At 33.1% G+C, this 18,046-nt stretch overlaps 3 protein-coding genes and 2 non-coding genes across 6 annotated transcripts; 2 read left to right on the top strand and 3 right to left on the bottom strand.

Annotated features, from left to right (window-relative positions):
• The first annotated feature begins 8,685 nt into the window (after positions 1-8,685).
• On the top strand, positions 8,686-11,024 carry LOC118059657 (uncharacterized). Of its 2 annotated transcripts, none has more exons than XM_035072568.2 (6): positions 8,686-9,090; positions 9,695-9,761; positions 9,843-10,066; positions 10,257-10,332; positions 10,419-10,480; positions 10,763-11,024. In XM_035072568.2, exons 1-5 carry the CDS (start codon positions 8,968-8,970, stop codon positions 10,433-10,435), a joined length of 507 nt encoding a protein of 168 aa, XP_034928459.1. In that variant the 5' UTR covers positions 8,686-8,967; the 3' UTR covers positions 10,436-10,480; positions 10,763-11,024. The 2 variants fall into 2 exon arrangements, with proteins under 2 accessions (XP_034928459.1, XP_034928460.1); XM_035072569.2 differs by having other exon boundaries at positions 8,689-9,090; positions 9,906-10,066.
• Positions 11,025-11,612: 588 nt separating this feature from the next.
• LOC118059658 (uncharacterized) lies at positions 11,613-12,295 on the bottom strand. The gene is made up of 2 exons (XM_035072570.2): positions 11,921-12,295; positions 11,613-11,787 (listed from the first exon to the last, which is right to left on the bottom strand). Exons 1-2 carry the CDS (start codon positions 12,261-12,263, stop codon positions 11,771-11,773), a joined length of 360 nt encoding a protein of 119 aa, XP_034928461.1. The 5' UTR covers positions 12,264-12,295; the 3' UTR covers positions 11,613-11,770.
• A 2,010-nt stretch (positions 12,296-14,305) lies between these two features.
• On the bottom strand, positions 14,306-15,241 carry LOC118059656 (uncharacterized). The gene has a single exon (XM_035072567.2). It carries the CDS (start codon positions 15,031-15,033, stop codon positions 14,464-14,466), a length of 570 nt encoding a protein of 189 aa, XP_034928458.1. The 5' UTR covers positions 15,034-15,241; the 3' UTR covers positions 14,306-14,463.
• A 108-nt stretch (positions 15,242-15,349) lies between these two features.
• TRNAD-GUC (transfer RNA aspartic acid (anticodon GUC)) lies at positions 15,350-15,421 on the bottom strand. Its single transcript has one exon. It is a non-coding gene; the product is annotated as a tRNA-Asp (tRNA).
• A 2,511-nt stretch (positions 15,422-17,932) lies between these two features.
• Positions 17,933-18,004, top strand: TRNAP-AGG (transfer RNA proline (anticodon AGG)). The gene has a single exon. It is a non-coding gene; the product is annotated as a tRNA-Pro (tRNA).
• Positions 18,005-18,046: the final 42 nt, after the last annotated feature.

The raw sequence follows: 18,046 nt of genomic DNA, 5'->3' as shown, positions 1-18,046 counted from the left end.
ACGATCAAGTCTAGCCAGTTAATATTGAGAAAAAAAGAAACTAAAAACAAAATCAACTCGAAATATGCATTTCTTGGAGAGAGAAAATGAGTTTGAAACGCTACTCTCATTTTTCCTAATAGATGCCGCCTTTCTCTCTCAACAAGTTTCGTGATGCGTCAAAAAAAAAAAAAAAAAGATTTGAAACTCCATTCTTCTACGTCGGATGCCATTTTCAAACATGATCGAGAATATATCAAGTGAATACCATCAATTCAAGGGGGGGATGAAACAAAAATAGAGAAGAAAATGGGAAAGATTCCATGTTTTATAGAGAAATGAACTTGCAGTGGAAGTCTCCTTAATTAATCTCCAATTCATACATTCTATTTGATTTACAAAAGAAAATCACAAATTCTTTATTTCAACTCCGACCGGCCATTGATATTCTGAAACGGCATGCCCTTCCATGGATGTTGAGCCCATTGAAATTCAGAGAACACGAGCTGAATGCAAGATCAAAGAGTCAAAAGAACTGGGTAGCTAGCCAGCTGAATTTTATGCAGACTATATGAAACTATCTTCCCTGGCTTTAAAAATAGAAAAGAAGAAATCCATCAGCCAAAACGTGAGTGGAGATCACCGATGGTGCATGATCGTTTCATGAAATCATCTGTATTCACTGCCCTGCTTAATAACACCATATGCTGGATACTCCCCTAAACTTATTAGTTAGTAATTAAATTGCTTGGGTTTTAATTTACTCTTATGTAGTTAAATATTTAAAAAATAAATTGATATGCTTTTGCAACTTGCAAAGCTCAAGCAGGAGATCTCGCAGCAATTGGGTTACAATGGTTGCCAGCAAGAATTTTATTATTTTTTATATTTATTATTCTTACTTTAGTATAAAAGGAGGATTTTGTTGATGTTATTGAAATCTCGCCTGCACGGAGTTTGTACATTGGTAAAAACTAAAATGAATAAAAAAAATTGTTTTGGAAATGATGACAAATCTTGTGGAGATTATTTTTTTAATTTCAATCAATATATTTACGATTCGGCTAACGAAACACTTATTAAAAATAATTTAATATTTTTAATCAATTATAATATTTTGTTTTTTTATTTAAAAGGTATTATAAATATTTAAAGATATATAATTTCCTTATAAAAGAACACTTATTTGATATTATTAATAAATATCCTGATTTTTATTTGATTGATTAATTCTTTTTTATTTTTTAACCAGAATATTAAATAAAGTTCAATGAATGTATTTAATGATGAGTCCGCTGAAAGTATTAGTTGTTCTTTCCACATATTCATGAGATTAACTTGTACATACACTTGTTTATTGCATGAAATGATTCTGGAAGAAGAAGAAAAAATCCAAGACGTTAAAGCGTCGAAATGAAGCTTCCGGGTGCATTACGTCGTCAGCACAATCCTGATAATGTTTTTATTATAAAAAAATATTTGTTTATTTAAATCGTATTTAGAGGGGCAATTGAAATTGTATTTTTTTTTAATTTAAATTTTTTTATTTTTTATTCTGAAAATAACTTCTGCCTCCTTGGACCTCGTCAATGAAGTGATCACAAAAATATATTTTAGAAATGATGGGTAAATAACGAGGAAGAAGGCAAGTAAATTAAATTAATTGTTGATAAAAGTTAATTTTTAAGTTAGAGTATATATTATATATAATTATAGTCCAACGCAAAAAAATCTTAGAATATTCTGGTACAGAACTGCCTAGTCAGGGTAAATAATTCGTCTTTTTGGTTGCCCGTAAAAGAAGTCCAATTTTGTCTTGACTGAGATAGAGATAAATAATTAAGCATCAAGCGTGAAAAATTTATGGGATTTTGAGTTTACAGTCAAAGAAATGGTAAAATCAAAGTCTTTCGTTTCCGGATTTCAACCGGTTTAATATAATTGAAACACGCCGCTAGCCTTGATGATTGGCATGTTATGATTATTTTAAAAAATATATTATTTAAAAAACAATCATGTAATAATAATTTTTATTTTTTTATATATAAAAAAATTTAAAAAATATTATTTTAAAATTTTTAAAGAACTATTATATTTCACTATGCTTGAACTTTCTGAAATATGTTTTTTTTGCTTGAAACGTTTTATTTATAAAAATGTGATTTTGTGATCCGTACGATCCGATTTTATGAACGTTTCCGATTGCTTTTTTAAAGTCTTGTTTCGGTTTCCGGTTGTTTTTTATTTAAATATATATTTCAAAATAATATTTTTTTATTTTATTAAAAAAAATTAAAATTTTTAAAGATATCAATCTTCACCAAAATAATCTATAAAAAAAATATCAGCGCATCAAAATAATCTAAAAACACTTTAAAAATATTAATTTAAAATAAAAAAAAATTTAATTTTCTTTTAAAATATATAAAAATAAACAGATCCTAGCTACATACCCGATGCCAACGTTTTGATCTTAACCATTTCAAAACCCTTCAACACATGCATAGTGATAAAGTTAATTTATCTCCATATATTTAATCTATATATTTTGTTAAGGATTAAAAAATAAATTTAATTTTAATATACAAAAGCTAATTTAAACATATCGCACGGCACGAAAACGAAAGAAATATTATCACTATACGCATGTATATATTGTACTAAATCATGTTATATAAGAATGATTTTTGTTAAACAATCGTGTTAATCACTAAAGAAAAACTATGCGCTCCCTTGAAGTCTCGAAAAGTTCAATTTGGGAGTACCCAATAAAACAATATTCGGTAATGTTATTTCAAATCATGTTTTTTAAAATAAATTAAAACTATATTTAAAATTAATTTTTTTATATTTTTAAATTATTTTGATATACTAATATCAAAAATAATTTTTAAAAAATAATATATATATATATATATTAATACATTTTAAAACAAAAAATACTTTAAACAATAACAACTTTTATACTCTCAAACAAACCATGTATCTGCTATTCAAAACCCCAACTGTGCTTCACTGGTTTGTGAGCATCATGTTATATAATCCTCCAAAGATGGACTATAACAGGCCAGCTCCAGATGCCATGTAATAGTTTGGTAATAGGTGGTAGTTAAAATGATACTGTAATTGAATTAATATTATATTTTTTATTTTAAAATAAATAAATAAAGTTTAAAAATTAATTATAAAACATTTTACAATAATTAATTGGCATAGTGAAAGTTATTATTAACTTTGCAAAAACAATTCCTAGAACAATTGTCATTATAAAAAATATGGGCACATTCCTTGATTTCATGACACCTTCTCTTGGCTGATATAAACGAAGCCTCTTCCGGTCTTGCCACTGGCACATTCCTTAGATTTCATGGCACCTTCTCTTGGTTGATAGGAAGCCTCTTCCGGTCTTGCCATTGGCCTCCTCGCAAATGACTCAAATCTTTTTGAGGTTGTTTGATTTTTTATTTTATTAAAGTTAAGAGCGTGCATGGGACGACTATGTACGAGCCTCCCAGTCAAAATATTAAATTTGGTGGTTTTATTTAAATGAATGAATGATCACAATCAGAAAATAACAGGCGAATTGATGGCATTAAAGGGGGGGAAATTACTGCTCAGCACTTATACTCAATGTATGTGGTGTAACCTTTTGTTTCTAACCTTGTTTTTCCCTAGAATGTTTTTGACCTTACGTTGTTAAAGAAAAATCGAAACTGACAAGCTTCTGGAAACAGAATATAAATTAATTTCTTTTTTTCATGCTGAACAGAAATTGAAAAGTGTTTTTTTTTTAATTTAAGTACTAACTCTAAATCCAACAATATTCGTTCTTGACTGCAGAAAGGAAGACCTCTAACCCTTGGTTCACACATGTAGTGGTGTAAACGCGTTGGCTATGATCATTCGTCCAACCTTTTCTCTTCATTACCGTTGTGAATTCCCTATTGGCTCGCGCTTGTCTGTTATCTACCTGTCCATCTATATATATATCTTGCAATCTTGTGCAAATGCTTATAACTTCCCTCGTATATTTTCTGCTCCCTGCAATTTGCTCAGGCAACTATTACCAAGGTTGTTAGAATATTAGAGAGAAATGGATGCGCCCAGACATCTTGTAGCTTCTGTCTTGCTGTTACTGCTGATTTTTACCATATCTCAATATCCTAGAGCGGTGGAAGCCAGGCCATTGACGCTTCAACAAGGTAAGCAAAAAATATATCTATATTAAATTGATTATATGTTGTCTGGTTTATTTGGAATTGTAGCAACACCGTTGTGATGTTCATAACAGGAAATTCAAAAAGGTTTTTTGCCACCCTGGGACTGGAATGCAAGTGCTGTGATGGTGCGAAAGGAGAATGCAGAAGCTCATGGGAGTCATCATGCCCAAAGCTTAAGTGCCATCCATGGAAATCCCACTGATTTAATAATTAATTAATACTCCATGTGCTTTTGCTTTCAAGTCTTTATGCTCTTGTTACCCTTACATTATTTTCGTTTATGGATAGGTATATATATATATATATGCAGTCCGTTTTCTTAATAAATATGCTGTCCCCCGCGCTTAATCGGTGTGTACTCAAGAAACAACTGTGGCATTTGTATTATTGATATGATCCGATAATAAAGTGTAATTTTAATAAATTTCTCAAGAAGAAATTTATGGCAGAGACAACGTGTTTTTCTTTACTGAGAAAGACAATATATTAATGAATTCGTGTTTTGTTAAAGTCACGAGTAGCAATGAAAAAGTAATAAAATCTAGATTAATATCGGAATTTTGAAGCAAGAGATCTTCCACGGTGAGTCTTAATTAATTTGGAATTCAGGATGCAATACATTTTTTTTATAGCATTGACATACTTTATATTACCCACAAAATAGGTGATAGCTCTCAGAAACCAAACCATAAAAGAGAGCTGGTTAATTCAAGATTTCGAGTTGATCGAACACTTATATGTATATATTATGAAATACAAGTAATAGGATTTGAAAATAAATATTACCTTTCTCCCCCTAATTTAATTACTCTTCCCAGTTGATGCAGTAATTAACACTCTTTTTTTTTTTTTCCACCAGAGATCCAATTAATAAATCTTAGGCTTCATAACAGCTTGCAGTCCCTACCCACCGTTTTAGATTTTGAACTATACTATTTAGACAAACAATCATAATGACAAGCCACCGTAACATCATCTTTTACATCCTTAATTTCAGGATTGGAATATTTTTTTTCTTTTAATCTATTTTAACTTTATTCAAGTCTTAATATAAAAAGTCTTAGTTTAAATTTTTATTTGAAATTATATTTTTTTAAAATTATAAAAATACATTGAAAAATTCTATATATATAATTTTTTTAAAAAAATAAAAATATCTAACCCACGGCTTGTGTGCAAAATAAATGTATTAAAGAATCATCTTAACACAATAGTTTAAACTTTTAGATGAAATTCAAGATATGATTTATATTATTCTCTAATACACTCATTCAAGTGAAAGTCATTTGAGCTTGAAACTTGCACAGACTCATATTATCTTGTGCTTGTATTTTTTATCAAATAAATAGAGATTGTGAGATTCGAACTCGTGACCGCTTAGTTATAAAACTTTGATACCTATTAAAAAACCATCTCAACCCAATAATTTAAATTATTAGATGATGTCCCAAAATATGATTTATATTATTCTCTAACACACATCTGCACGTGAAAGTTATTTAGACTTGAAACTTGCATAGGCTCATATTACCTTGTGTTTAATTTTTATCAAATAAATAAAGATGGTGAGATTCAAACTCGAGACTGCTTGATTTTAAGGCTCTAATATTATGTTAAAAAATTATCTTAACTTAATAACTTAAACTCTTAAATAAGATCCAAAATATAATTTAGATTATTTTCTAAGAAAATAGTTATAATTCTAAAACCAGGTAGAAATTCAAAGGGAGCAGCCCCTTCAACCATGAACTGGTTTGAATCATTTGATCCATGGTAAGCTAAACATGAGATCTCTAAAATTGAGAATTCTAAACTTTCTGATTTATTTTTATGAAGCGAGCTAAAACTTTGCTCAAGTGGTCCTCTGGGGAACTAAATGCTTTCTTTTTTATTTTCAATATCGAAGACAATTACAGATTCATTTGGAGTCTAGCTGTGATGGTGGTCCATGCAGTCACGATAATCCAAATGTCAACTAAATTTATTAAACACAGAAATTTTACAAATCACGTTTGTCAAAGCTTGCCAGATGAAAGTTTGGCTTATATTCCAGTATCAATAAAAGCTGGAATATATGATTCGTAGCAACTTCTTGCAATTTGACTAGTTGCTCTCTCTCAGGGATCCAGCTCCTTGGTTAAACAGACTCGACCCTCGAGCATTAGTCAATCCTATCATCCACTGACAAATATTCTTGATTTATATATATTTTCTTTTTAAGAGCTTGAAATCAAAACTAACCTTCAGATCCAACAACTTACAGAAATCAGCAGCCTGATTCGATCAAGAACGAATTTAAAATCATCTTTCGTCTCCGCCACAGGTTCTAGAAAATAGAAATGTATATACCTTTCGTTGCAATTGTGTGGAATTTGACCAACTATTTGATTCTCTGTTGCAGTAATGTAACTAAGAGGTCCAGGCAGCAGTTGACATTTCATCTAGCTTTTATTGCAAGAGAATATATTCTCGCCGTTTTGCAATGCCGGGAATTTCCCGGTTGACGCGGAAATTTAATTAAAAAGAATTTGCTTCTTCTTCTTTTTTTTTTCTACTTTCTTATCCTCTTGATACAAGGGATATCCTTGAGAGCCAAACTCAGCTAGCAGGACCTGCCCGTTCAGCAAAATATGAACTTGCTTTAAAGTAGTTTTTGTTTAATTGAAAATTTCTTTACCGTGATTTTTTAATTAGAATTTTTTTTAGAGTCATGATTTAAAGATTATTTTTTAAGCGGCTAGCCCCAAACATTATGAAAAAAAAAAATCCAATTTTCTAGGTTTGTACTCTGATTTTTTTTAGACTATAAGAAATTATTACGTGAACTATACATATCATGCTGTTTTAATCGATATGATTCAAGTCTATGTAGTGATTTTACTAGCTAACATGGACCTCATAAATTAAGATTCTTTCTCTCCTAAATTCTTCTGAGCGTATAATGAGGAGGAGCACTCTCATTTAAAATTATAGAAAGGTAAAAACGCGGATAAGTGGAACATGTGTTTGCCACAAAACCGGGCCCAATTAGGGGCTAGCCCTAGCAAGACTCTTGCGAGTGACGCCACGCTTGATTGAAAAGTTGCAGTACTTTAAATGAGCTTATCCTCTTCTATCCAATAAAAGCATGATGCCTTCGAAATCTTTGGAATTACAGTATCCAGCACCCCACATGACCTTCGAAATCTTTAAATAAACATATCTTCTTTTATCCTCGAGAATTATTTAGTGAATCCTCGCTCGGCGCTCAGGTTAACGACGTCCCTTCAGGGGCTAATCAATCAAGGATCTCTTAATTAATCTCACATGGATCTTTTCGAGCAAATTGATGGCTATATATGTATTTTCAAATACAATAATGCGACAACGCTCTGGCTCCCTGCTTTGAGCCGCAATAGTACAGCCTCAACATAGAATTTATCATCTTCTCTGTTCTCTTTAATTGTCTTGGCTTCAGACAGGAAAACCTTATCTCGAGAATTGGGTGTTTATCTAAGCAGCCGACCTCATACCACCAGCCACAAGTATTATTGTCAATAAGGAAAATGCCAAAATATATTAATCAAAAAACCCTCTTAGCAAATCCAAGATTAGGCATTATTGCCCCTCTCGAATCCAAGATAAAAATTTACACCTACCATAAACCCAAGCATGACGCATGCTAATTTGTCAGTAGGACTATAGGGATTAGGGGGGCGCCATTAATCTATGCTGTCTGGCCTTTCCTCCTTATCTTTCCCTGCCATTCATTATTCATATTATTATCCTGATCTTGTGGAATACTCTCGTCCATTGATTATTATAGAATATTAGTGCACAAAAATACTGTGCTTTACCAATCAAAGCACTATGTTAATTTGTTTCAAGATAAACTTGAAGAGATTGATTTTCTTTTGGCACGACGTCTTATAAAAATGTTGAATTGTCGTGATTCTAAGTATAATGTTGATGAGATTACATCGGTGACACGAAAAGGTTCAGCAACCTACCAGCCATGAGCGCTTCAACGTTACCCACACAAAAAAAAAAAAAAAAAAAAAAAAAAAAACATTATTGATTTAGGAACAAAACATAAAATATATATTCGTCATTGAACCTGGGAAGATTTTGCAGGGAGATGTCTATAATATCTATTTCTCAATGCATGGAATATTGGTAAATCTTCTTGTCACTTGGTTTCCGTAAAAGAAAATAAATTAAATTAAAAAAAAAAAAAGAAAAAGGATGAAGGGTCAACTATTTGGAAGCATATCCTAGGAGGCCAAGTTGAGCCAACGACCTTATCCATTTATCTTTATGCAAGAAAATAACAGGAAAAGGAGAGTCAAAGATATGGGCATGGAGGACACGTGGCACGAAGGAGTTGGAAGCTGGCAACATGTCCACTTGTACAGAATTGAATAGAGGAACGTGGGATTGCAGCCGCAGCAGCAGCAGCAGCAGCCCTAAACACCGTCTTTTTGGGCTTATAAATAGCAGAGATCGTTTTGCGTTATATCCCACAACCGCAAATCTTCACGTGCTTTGCATTTCGAAGTTTTTCTTTATCTGTTTGTTTCCTTCTTTCGTTTTCACTCTGCAACTGCAAACCTTATCTACTGCTGCTACCTATCTGTGTTGTTTTCTTGGGTGTCGTTTTGGGGTTAGTAGAGTTCGCTCCCTCTTTTTGTTTGGTGTCTTTTCGTTTCAGTGTGGTCGTTGTTGTAGACTGCTAAAGAGTAGTTTTGTTCGTTGGTTGACAAAGAAAGCTTAAAAAATCTATCTTAGCATGGAAAACAAAAGGCAAGTCGTTGCTTCTTCTTTTGATCATCTTTTTGGTCCTAAAGACTCTTCCTCTTCATCATCCGCCTCGAGTGGGATATTCGAGTCCATTTTTCCTCATCCATCGAAGGTACACTTCACGACCTTCTTTAATTTGTTGGCCTTTTATGCATGCGTTGCCGGCTACTATATATTATGGGGGTTTTGCCCTCTCGCCATCAGCCCAACAATCAGTAATGACGAATTAAAATGCAAGGTTTCCATGGTTCTCCTGGTTTTTGTTATCATATTTAGTTGCGGGGGTAGCAGAGAAACTAAAAAGACTAACATAAAAAGGAAAAAGGGATGGTAAGCAAAAGACATAGAATAGAAAAGAAAGAATCCCTTCTGTAATAATTATTAGCTTAAGAAGGTAGGGGTGAGAAATCCCAAAATACTCTGTTAGCCATTAACAATACTTATTCAATGGACTTGATTTGAAAAGAGAGACAGATATGAAAAATAAAAGAAAAAATCACATCAATATCCATATAAAAAAAGATAAAAATAAGTATCGATAGCTACTCCATTTCATATATAATTGAACTACTACATGTGCTGTGAATAGAGTGCTGTGTGTTTGTCTCCTAGATCGATATTATAATTCTGATAAAAGAAACAGAGAGAACATTACAGTTTTTGTTTTACTTGTTGAAAGTGCTGAGATTTTCTATCTTTTAACTGTTCCGATTCAGGTGCCAGCTGGGAGAGACTCTGGAATTATGGAAAATCATGGTGGCAGGGGAAAATATGCGAATCGAGGTATGTGATCAAAGCTTTTTGTTGCTAGAGCAGAAAGTATGCCTCCATTATAATTTACATTGCACAATTACTCTCTTGTAGGTTGTTCTCTGACCAGTGCTCTAGGCTTGATATGGATGCTATATAATTTTTGGTTGTTTTCAGAAAATGTCGCTCAGAAAGCCAAGGGAGAGGGCAGTGGCAAAGGCAAGAGTTTAGTTTTTCAGAATGAAACACCAGAACCATGCTACCTCAGCTCGTCAATCTACTACGGTGGTCAAGAGAACTATTCTCCAAGAACCAAGAACTCAGAATATCAACATGTTGTGAGTAGTGAATTTGTCAATAAACTAATACGTGTGTGGAAGTTAAGAGCATGTCATCCAATACTGATCATGCATCATAAGATGCACTACAATAATAATGGAACATGACAGCTTGATTTATTTTACTCTTGTAAGCTGTTGAAGTGATAGCTGATTTTTTCTTTTTTTTCCCTTTTTTCCCCTTGAACAGTTCAAGAAAGATGATGAACAGGAAGATCCCAATGGCAACGACCCGAACAGTGCTTCAAGGGGGAACTGGTGGCAGGGTATGATAGCTGTATAGTTGTAAATATGTGGTATTGTGATGTTATTTTATGACAGTTTAATAAATCGATCCTATTCATTTTTGCAGGTTCACTCTATTATTAGGCATCTAGCCCCATTTTGTCAAGTGCAGAACACCAACAAATTAAGGTGCGCAAAATTAGTGATCCATTGTGCATCCATTAAAGAATTTTTGTAATCAATTACTCGCATATACTAGTCACTCTTGATCTCTGAAAAGGAAAGAAAATATTATCGTAAGACAACGTTTGAAGGTATCAGAAATTTACCATTGTAAAAAAAAACCAGAACAGTGTAATTCACATGCATGTTGCCTCTCTCTTCTTTGTATAAATATGCATATTACTCTTCTTCTTTGCCTTTTACAGGCCATTCAGATGATTAAAATGGTGTTTGTTTAATTCGTTGCAGGAATTATGACTATGAGATCCCTCAATATAGACCATGGAACTAAGAAACTAATAGAGATTAGTAAAGACTAGTACAGCTTAATATGGAAGGCAGGACAACGAGGCATATTGTTGGGTTCTTTTTGTCCCAACTAGTTGATATATTGCTGGGGGAGTTTTATGCTTTCACTCCCCGCAGAATCTTGTATATTAACAAAATCCGTCAAGTAGTCCAGTCATGAACTAAATATTATTCTACCTGTCTTTGGACTGTTATGCTCTAATTCTGTTCTCTCCCTCTAAAAATCTTACCGTTCAAATTCAAGCTTGTGCCATGTTATCGCTTCTGCTGTGACAGATTTTGACTAAATTCACAAAGTATAAATGGAGAATTATTAACTTGTATGAACTAGAATTGCTCCCTGCAAATCAGCAATATGAACTAGAATTGCTCCCTGCAAATCAGCAACTGGAAATGGTAGAGACATGAGTAGATCATGATTGCGCCTGCCTTGTTAATTATTTAAACACATGATTCGAGAAGAACTGTCTTTTATTCTTGAATCGGGTATCTCAAGCAGCTCGAATATCTAATGGCCACTCATTACTAGTTTTAAAGGTTGTTGATCCACAGAGTCTGCAAGTCCGATTAATAGATCACTATGGAGACCCATGCTCTTCTTTCCATGATATTCAAGCCCATTTGCGCAGAGGAGTCCCTCTTCTATTTTCATGCCATCAAATTGTAGCTGTAAAACACGGCCTGTCCGGTGTGTCGAAGAACTGAGGCAGTGGGCGGTGGACTAATTTACATTAGAAAGAAGGGGAATCTGCTGGGAAAAATAAAAAACGAAAACAAAACGCAATTGATCGGTCCAAAGGAGATTAAACACCAACAGTTTATTTATTATTCAGATGTCTGGATGTTACATTAAATTTGGTAGCTAGAAGAACTAGCAACAAGGATGTGAACTCCAGCAGGTTGGTAGAAGTACATTACAGGGGGAGCGCTGTTCATGCTACTCATTCTTCAGGGTAAAGTGTAAGCTGCAAGAGAAAAGAAGCAAATTTAAACGGTTACAATAGTAGTCAATAAATCATACTGATACTGAGAAAAACAAGAGAGAGGCAACAGGAAGAAATATAGAAGACTTGAAACAGAGGGAATTTGTGAACCTACCTCCACACTTGTAACCCACAGGACGATCAGCAATGTTGCAACGTTTGGGAATTGTCATTGCGATTTTTGGGTCGATTCCAGAGCTCTTAGCTGTGTTCGAAAGCATAACAGCGCAAAGGCAGGCTGGATTCTGTTCAATTTTCTTAACCTGGGCGCAACATTGGCTAGAAACTGAAGCATTCTCATCCTGTGCTGCTGATGCACAAGGAGCCAGCTTGAATGCCTCTTTGTCAGGAGTAGTGGTTTTCCCACATTCACCAGCCCCGTCAACTTGATTGAACAAAGCAATGCTAAGAGTTGCAAGAAACATAACTAAGCAAATGTTCTTCATTGGAGTTGCCATTTCTTCAATGCAGAGCACAAGTAGTGCTCTACCTCGCAGGATTTTATACTTAAACTAACACCTGAATGGTGCTTGCACTTGAATCCCGTAAACAGTAGTGAAAGTAGCACTACAAGTAAAAGGTCATTTTGTTTATTGCAATACCTACTCCTTCCACTTTGGATTCCAAACTGGTAAATTTTAGCCAATGACGGCAAGTGCTCCCTAAAAGTCTTCGGAACCATTCCATTGCTTTTTAGTGTTTCTCAAAGGGGGAAATGGGAGCTTTTCATGAGCAATTGACAGCATAGCAGTGTACTCAAATCTATGGAAGATGTCACCGTTATTGCCCTCTAATGTTCACACTACTGTGAAAGATTCCGAGTTTCCTCTCCAAATGCTCTGAAGTAATGGGTAGTAGTGCAAGGCACCACATGACCAAGAGTAGCTTACCAGAACACACCACTTGTAGAAATGATCGATTGCACCCTGACCTTTTCCCCGGAATATGTATTTGGGTATGTAACAATAAAAAAGACAGAATGCTAAATGTTAATCTCTGTCCTGCAAGTATAGAATCACTGGCCTTCATCAGAATCCACTGTCAATTTCATCATGTAGGCGACTTCGAATTCTTGACAGGGGAGAAACAAAATGCATCTATCCTTCACAGAGGAAAAAAAACGATAAAGGCTAATCAAATCATTTCCATCTTCTCTCCACGCAACATCAATCAAACAGCTGCACTCACAGCCTTACAGTTCCTTCACTTCTGCTCTTCCATCTTGAGACCACACTAACACAGAAAGCATCATGTATTTTACAACTGTTGATATAAAAGTTCAACTTAATTAGAGTTCGACACAGTCTAGAGCAGCAATTTATTATTTTCAGATACCTCCAAGACATTTTTCCCTCTCCATCACCCCAACCATATCTCACAATAGACCCTTCAACACCTATCAAAAATGTTAAATTAATATAGCTTACTTTGGTGAGGTAACATAGAGTACCGGAGGTGAAGACCAAATGGAACACACCCACAGGACGAACAGAAGAGACAGTCAATTAAAACTAGGAACATGTAGACAACCAGCGATCATAAGAACCAAGGCACAACTCATTTTGTCAGGTAGAAGTTCTAGGGTCATCCTAATGAGAATCCACCAAAGGACAAAACATCATCTACCATATTTCAGCATTATTGCTGTCACGTTTTTTCCCCCAGAAAAAGGAATCTTAGGGGTTTCCATTGCCTGATTGTACTCCGATTACGAAATAGCAGTATAGTTATCCAGGGAAGTAGAGAGCCATTAAACTGAAACCTTAATGGTTTGCACTAGGGAAAGAAAGAAACAAAAACCCCTCAAGTTTTACACCCTTAATCGTCTATACTCAATGAACAGTGTTCATCCTCTAATAGCGTATTGCCATTTCCATTTCAACTCGCTCCTTGATTGTAAATCTATTACCTCACAAGTTATATTTGACACGAGCCTACCACGGTAAACCTTAATACATGCTTCCCCTTGCTTGTTGCAATATGGTTCCACGTTCTAGACTTTCTTGCACGAGTGCTCATCCATCTTACACTAATTGCCTATCCCATATCACTGGACTATTCTCACTAACCTGCTAAGAAATCAGATCCATATAAGTGGAAGCATGATCCCACTTCTCCTTAATTCTACTCTCTAGTCATAACTCAACCCAATATTACTAGTCCATCGCACCATCATTAAGCCTCCCGCTTTTCTACTTCCTCTTTCTGCCAAAACAACTCCAAAACATTTCCCACCATTTTTATCGCACCTGTCATTAATGATTAATTACACCGCCCGCATTAAATTATGCCAAATCAAACATTAAAAAAAAGGAAAAGAAAACATAGACCCTGATATCATGCGGATGATGCAACAAACACAAACAACAGTGATCCTATTTATCTCGAACTATCCATTGTACTCCGCATATGATGGGGCAAGCTGATTTTATGATATTTGAAGACGAATAGCATCATTCTATAAACAATTTACGACTACAACACATATCACAAAAACATAAAAATCACTTCTCAAGTCCATTAATAAAACCAACTTGCACATGTATTACATATCGGAAAGCCTACAACATGGAAGAAACACTTCCCATTTTTTTACTTCATTGGATACAATTATCCTCTCACATAAATCACACAACATTAAATACTAAACTAACACAACTAGCGAGTAAAAGCGTACAAAACAATTGAAACATAAATCAAAAGAGCAATAGGAACCAAAATAACAAGCGGAACAATAGCAGCATAAATATGTCCGTCTCCACAACCCAAACTCCCAAGCTTTAACTGAACAACATTAACAAGCGCCAGCATCAAGAACACGCATCCACAAACCGACCCAATACCCGAAACCAACATCCCAACCCGAATCAAATTCTTATTCACGTGCGCTAACATAAGCTCCGCCGCCTCCAAATAATTTCCATGAGCGTGATTCGAAGTTTTAGCGACCCTGATAGCTTGTTTAAGAGCGAGAGCGATCAGGCTAGAGAAGAGAAAGGAGCTGAATGAGTACACGTGGAAGGCGATCAAATCTTCAGCGACTTTGCGGCTTGGAGAGCAGGAGATGTCATTGGGGCCAATAAGAGTGTTGTTGGGGTCATTGGTACCAATAAGAGTGTTGTTGGGATCATTTGGGTTCCAAGCTAGGCCAATGAAGACGGCGAGTGTGAAGAGGGAGTTCACATTTACGATCCCGTCTAAGGCGGTGATATGGATGCTGGTTGTCATTGGGATTTGAAATTGAGAGGTCGTATGGTGAAGAGGGATGGAGTGTTAAATGAGGGGAGGCTTTTATGTGGGAAATTGTGGGATTCCTTGAGTGACTGATTAGGGTTTGTTTTCTGGTTTTGAGCTTCTCCTCGTAGGAAATGGGGAAGGAAGTTGCGAAAAGGTAAAGAGGAAGAGTGAGAGTGACGATTTGTTTGGACAAGGAGAGGACGGTTTTTTTGGAGCAACGTGTCACGACGTAAATAAGAGTGCGCATTACGCGTTCTTTCTTTGAAAGGGGCAAAAAGTGAATGAAGGAGGAAAGAGAAAAAAGATGCGCCGTTGCCGGGGATCGAACCCGGGTCACCCGCGTGACAGGCGGGAATACTCACCACTATACTACAACGACTTTACTGAGGAGAGTGTTTTCATAAAAGTAATATACTTAATTATATCGTCAATTGTTTACCGAATTAGCATAACCTTTTTGGTGTGGGAAAAGTGAAAACCACTACAGATGTCTTAATTCACAGTAAATTATAGTAGTGAATTGCCTTCTTTTTTTTTTTTCAGACGGTCTTTCAGGGGTAAAATAACTTTTTTTAAGTGTTCGGTTGTTATTTCTAGATTGTTCGAGGTATCTCGAGTGGATTTGGTCATTGTTATTATAATTGATTTTTTTTTTTAATATTAATTTTTTAAATTTTAGATATGTTTCTTGCTTTTTATTATTTATTTTATTTTTGGTATTTTTTATAAAAATAAATTTACAATTTCAATTTCATTATATTTACATATCAGATTTTATATTTATTTTTGGTTTTTTTATAAAAATAAATTTACAATTTCATCATTATTCATTATATTTACATATCAATTTTATTTTTATTTTTTTTATCGTTATTTTTTAACCTTGTTAGGTTTTTAAGATTGAATTTTTTTTATTTTATTTTTCAATATTAAATTGAGCTTTTAAATTAACCATAAATCTAGAATTTAACGAATTGCAAGTTTGAGAAATTAATTTAGATTTAAGAATTCCTTCATAGTTAATTTGTTGAATTTTTCTCCTTTTTTTTTAAATCATGATTTTTTGTTTCATCGGTTGAAATTTTATTTAACTAATATTAAACCTTGTAATTTAAGGTTTTTTTCTTTGTATAAAATTTTTCATTGTTTTTAAAATTACTTTGAGTTATATCTGGGTTTTTCATATATTTTTTCTTTATTATATCTAACTTATTTTTAAATAATTTTTTTAAAATTAAATAAAATTAATTGCTCAATATTTATTTTCAAAAAATATATTACCTAGAACGTCATTATATCCATTTATTTTGACATTTTTTAAGGTTATAAAAAGAATATCTAGCCCGTTGTGTGGTTTGAGGTAAAAAATATTATTTGTTTTGTTTTGTTTTTATTGCATCATATTTTTCCAGTTTTATCTTTTAGCATTTAATTATTTGAATGTTAAAATTCTTTTTTGTTTCTATATGATTTTCACTCATTTTTAAAATACACATGTGTTATCTCACTCTTTTTATTTATTATTCATTGTTGTTTTTTTAATTATATTATTAAATTAACTCAACTTAAATATATTCAATCAGCTAAGTTGCTAGAGTCTTAAATTTTTCTTTTTTCTATAAAAACAATTGGATTGCAACATATTTTGGTTTAGATTTCATAATGTTGTCTCCAGCTCATACCTAAAATCAAGAGTTTCATGAGTCAAATATAATTAGTCTTGGTTGATCCAATATGCTAGTATTTTAATTTTTTTTAAAAAAATATATCATCCAATATTTCACCATCTCAATATTTTAAAAATTCTTCATCTATTATACATCAAACTTTTGACTTCCTATTATTTTTACAATTTTTATAAGGTTATAAGAAAATAATATGGCATGTTGTGTAGAGCTAGTAAAAAAAACTAGCATAAACTAACCCAACAGCGCATCTGCTGAAAAGAAAAAAAACATTTCTATTATGGAATTGTTATATATTTTTTTTTATCCAGCAAATGACAGTCTTTCAAGACATTATCTATAAGTTTTTTATAAGCATAGCAAAGCCAAACATATCCATCATTTATCCTCTTAGATCTTCAAATTGAGCTGCCACCAAAACTTCACGAGCGATATCTTTGAATATTTTGTTTCATATAAGATATGATTGATTCCTTGATTCTTATATGGAATAAACGTTTAAGATTTTTAAATCCACCCGTAGAAAAAACAAATGAGGCTGCTATTTAGGACCTAGTTAAAAACAAAAAGGATTTTCATATGTTAATTTACATGTGTGAAGTGAACGAGGACCTAATTTCTTATATTTGATGTGTTGATTAATTTGTATCTCTCAAATTATATACGTGTTTCTTTATATATATATTAACCACTATTTTTTTAATTTTCAACTATGTTTTGATTCATTTGCTAACGTAACAACTTACATTATTTTAAATATTATTTTTAATGTTAGAATTCATCACTTAGTCATACCAGTAGTTGACAAACTCATATCAACTTAAACATTTTATTGTACAAAATAAAAGTATCAAACACTTATATAAAAAAAGTTAAAGATGAAATAATTCTTAGAGTAATTTAACTCCTCAAATCTTAATATTTTTTTTTAATAGTTATAAGTTTAAGTCCTCTTAAAATCACTTAAGGTTTACATAGTTATTAACTAGATTAAAACTTATAAAATTTTTAATTTTATTTTTATTTTTATTTTCAAGCATGGTTTAATCAACCTTCTTATATAAATTCCTATTATCGTATGAATTTCTTCGAAATAAATTATTTTTAATACCGAACATGGCATAGCATAAGAAAATCATAATTATTATTTTAATAGCATATTTTGTTTGTTTATTTATATAATTTGACAACTCTTTTATCAGAATGGGCATTTGGTCTAGTGGTATGATTCTCGCTTAGGGTGCGAGAGGTCCCGAGTTCAATTCTCGGAATGCCCCCTTGTCGAAGAAACTTTTACTACGTGTCCCATAACTCAAGGA

The sequence above is a fragment of the Populus alba genome, chromosome 10, assembly GCF_005239225.2.
Source record: "Populus alba chromosome 10, ASM523922v2, whole genome shotgun sequence".
NCBI classification, from domain to species: Eukaryota; Viridiplantae; Streptophyta; class Magnoliopsida; order Malpighiales; family Salicaceae; genus Populus; species Populus alba.
The sequence above is the reverse complement of the archived record's forward strand: the minus strand, read 5'-3'. Positions and strand labels throughout refer to the sequence as shown.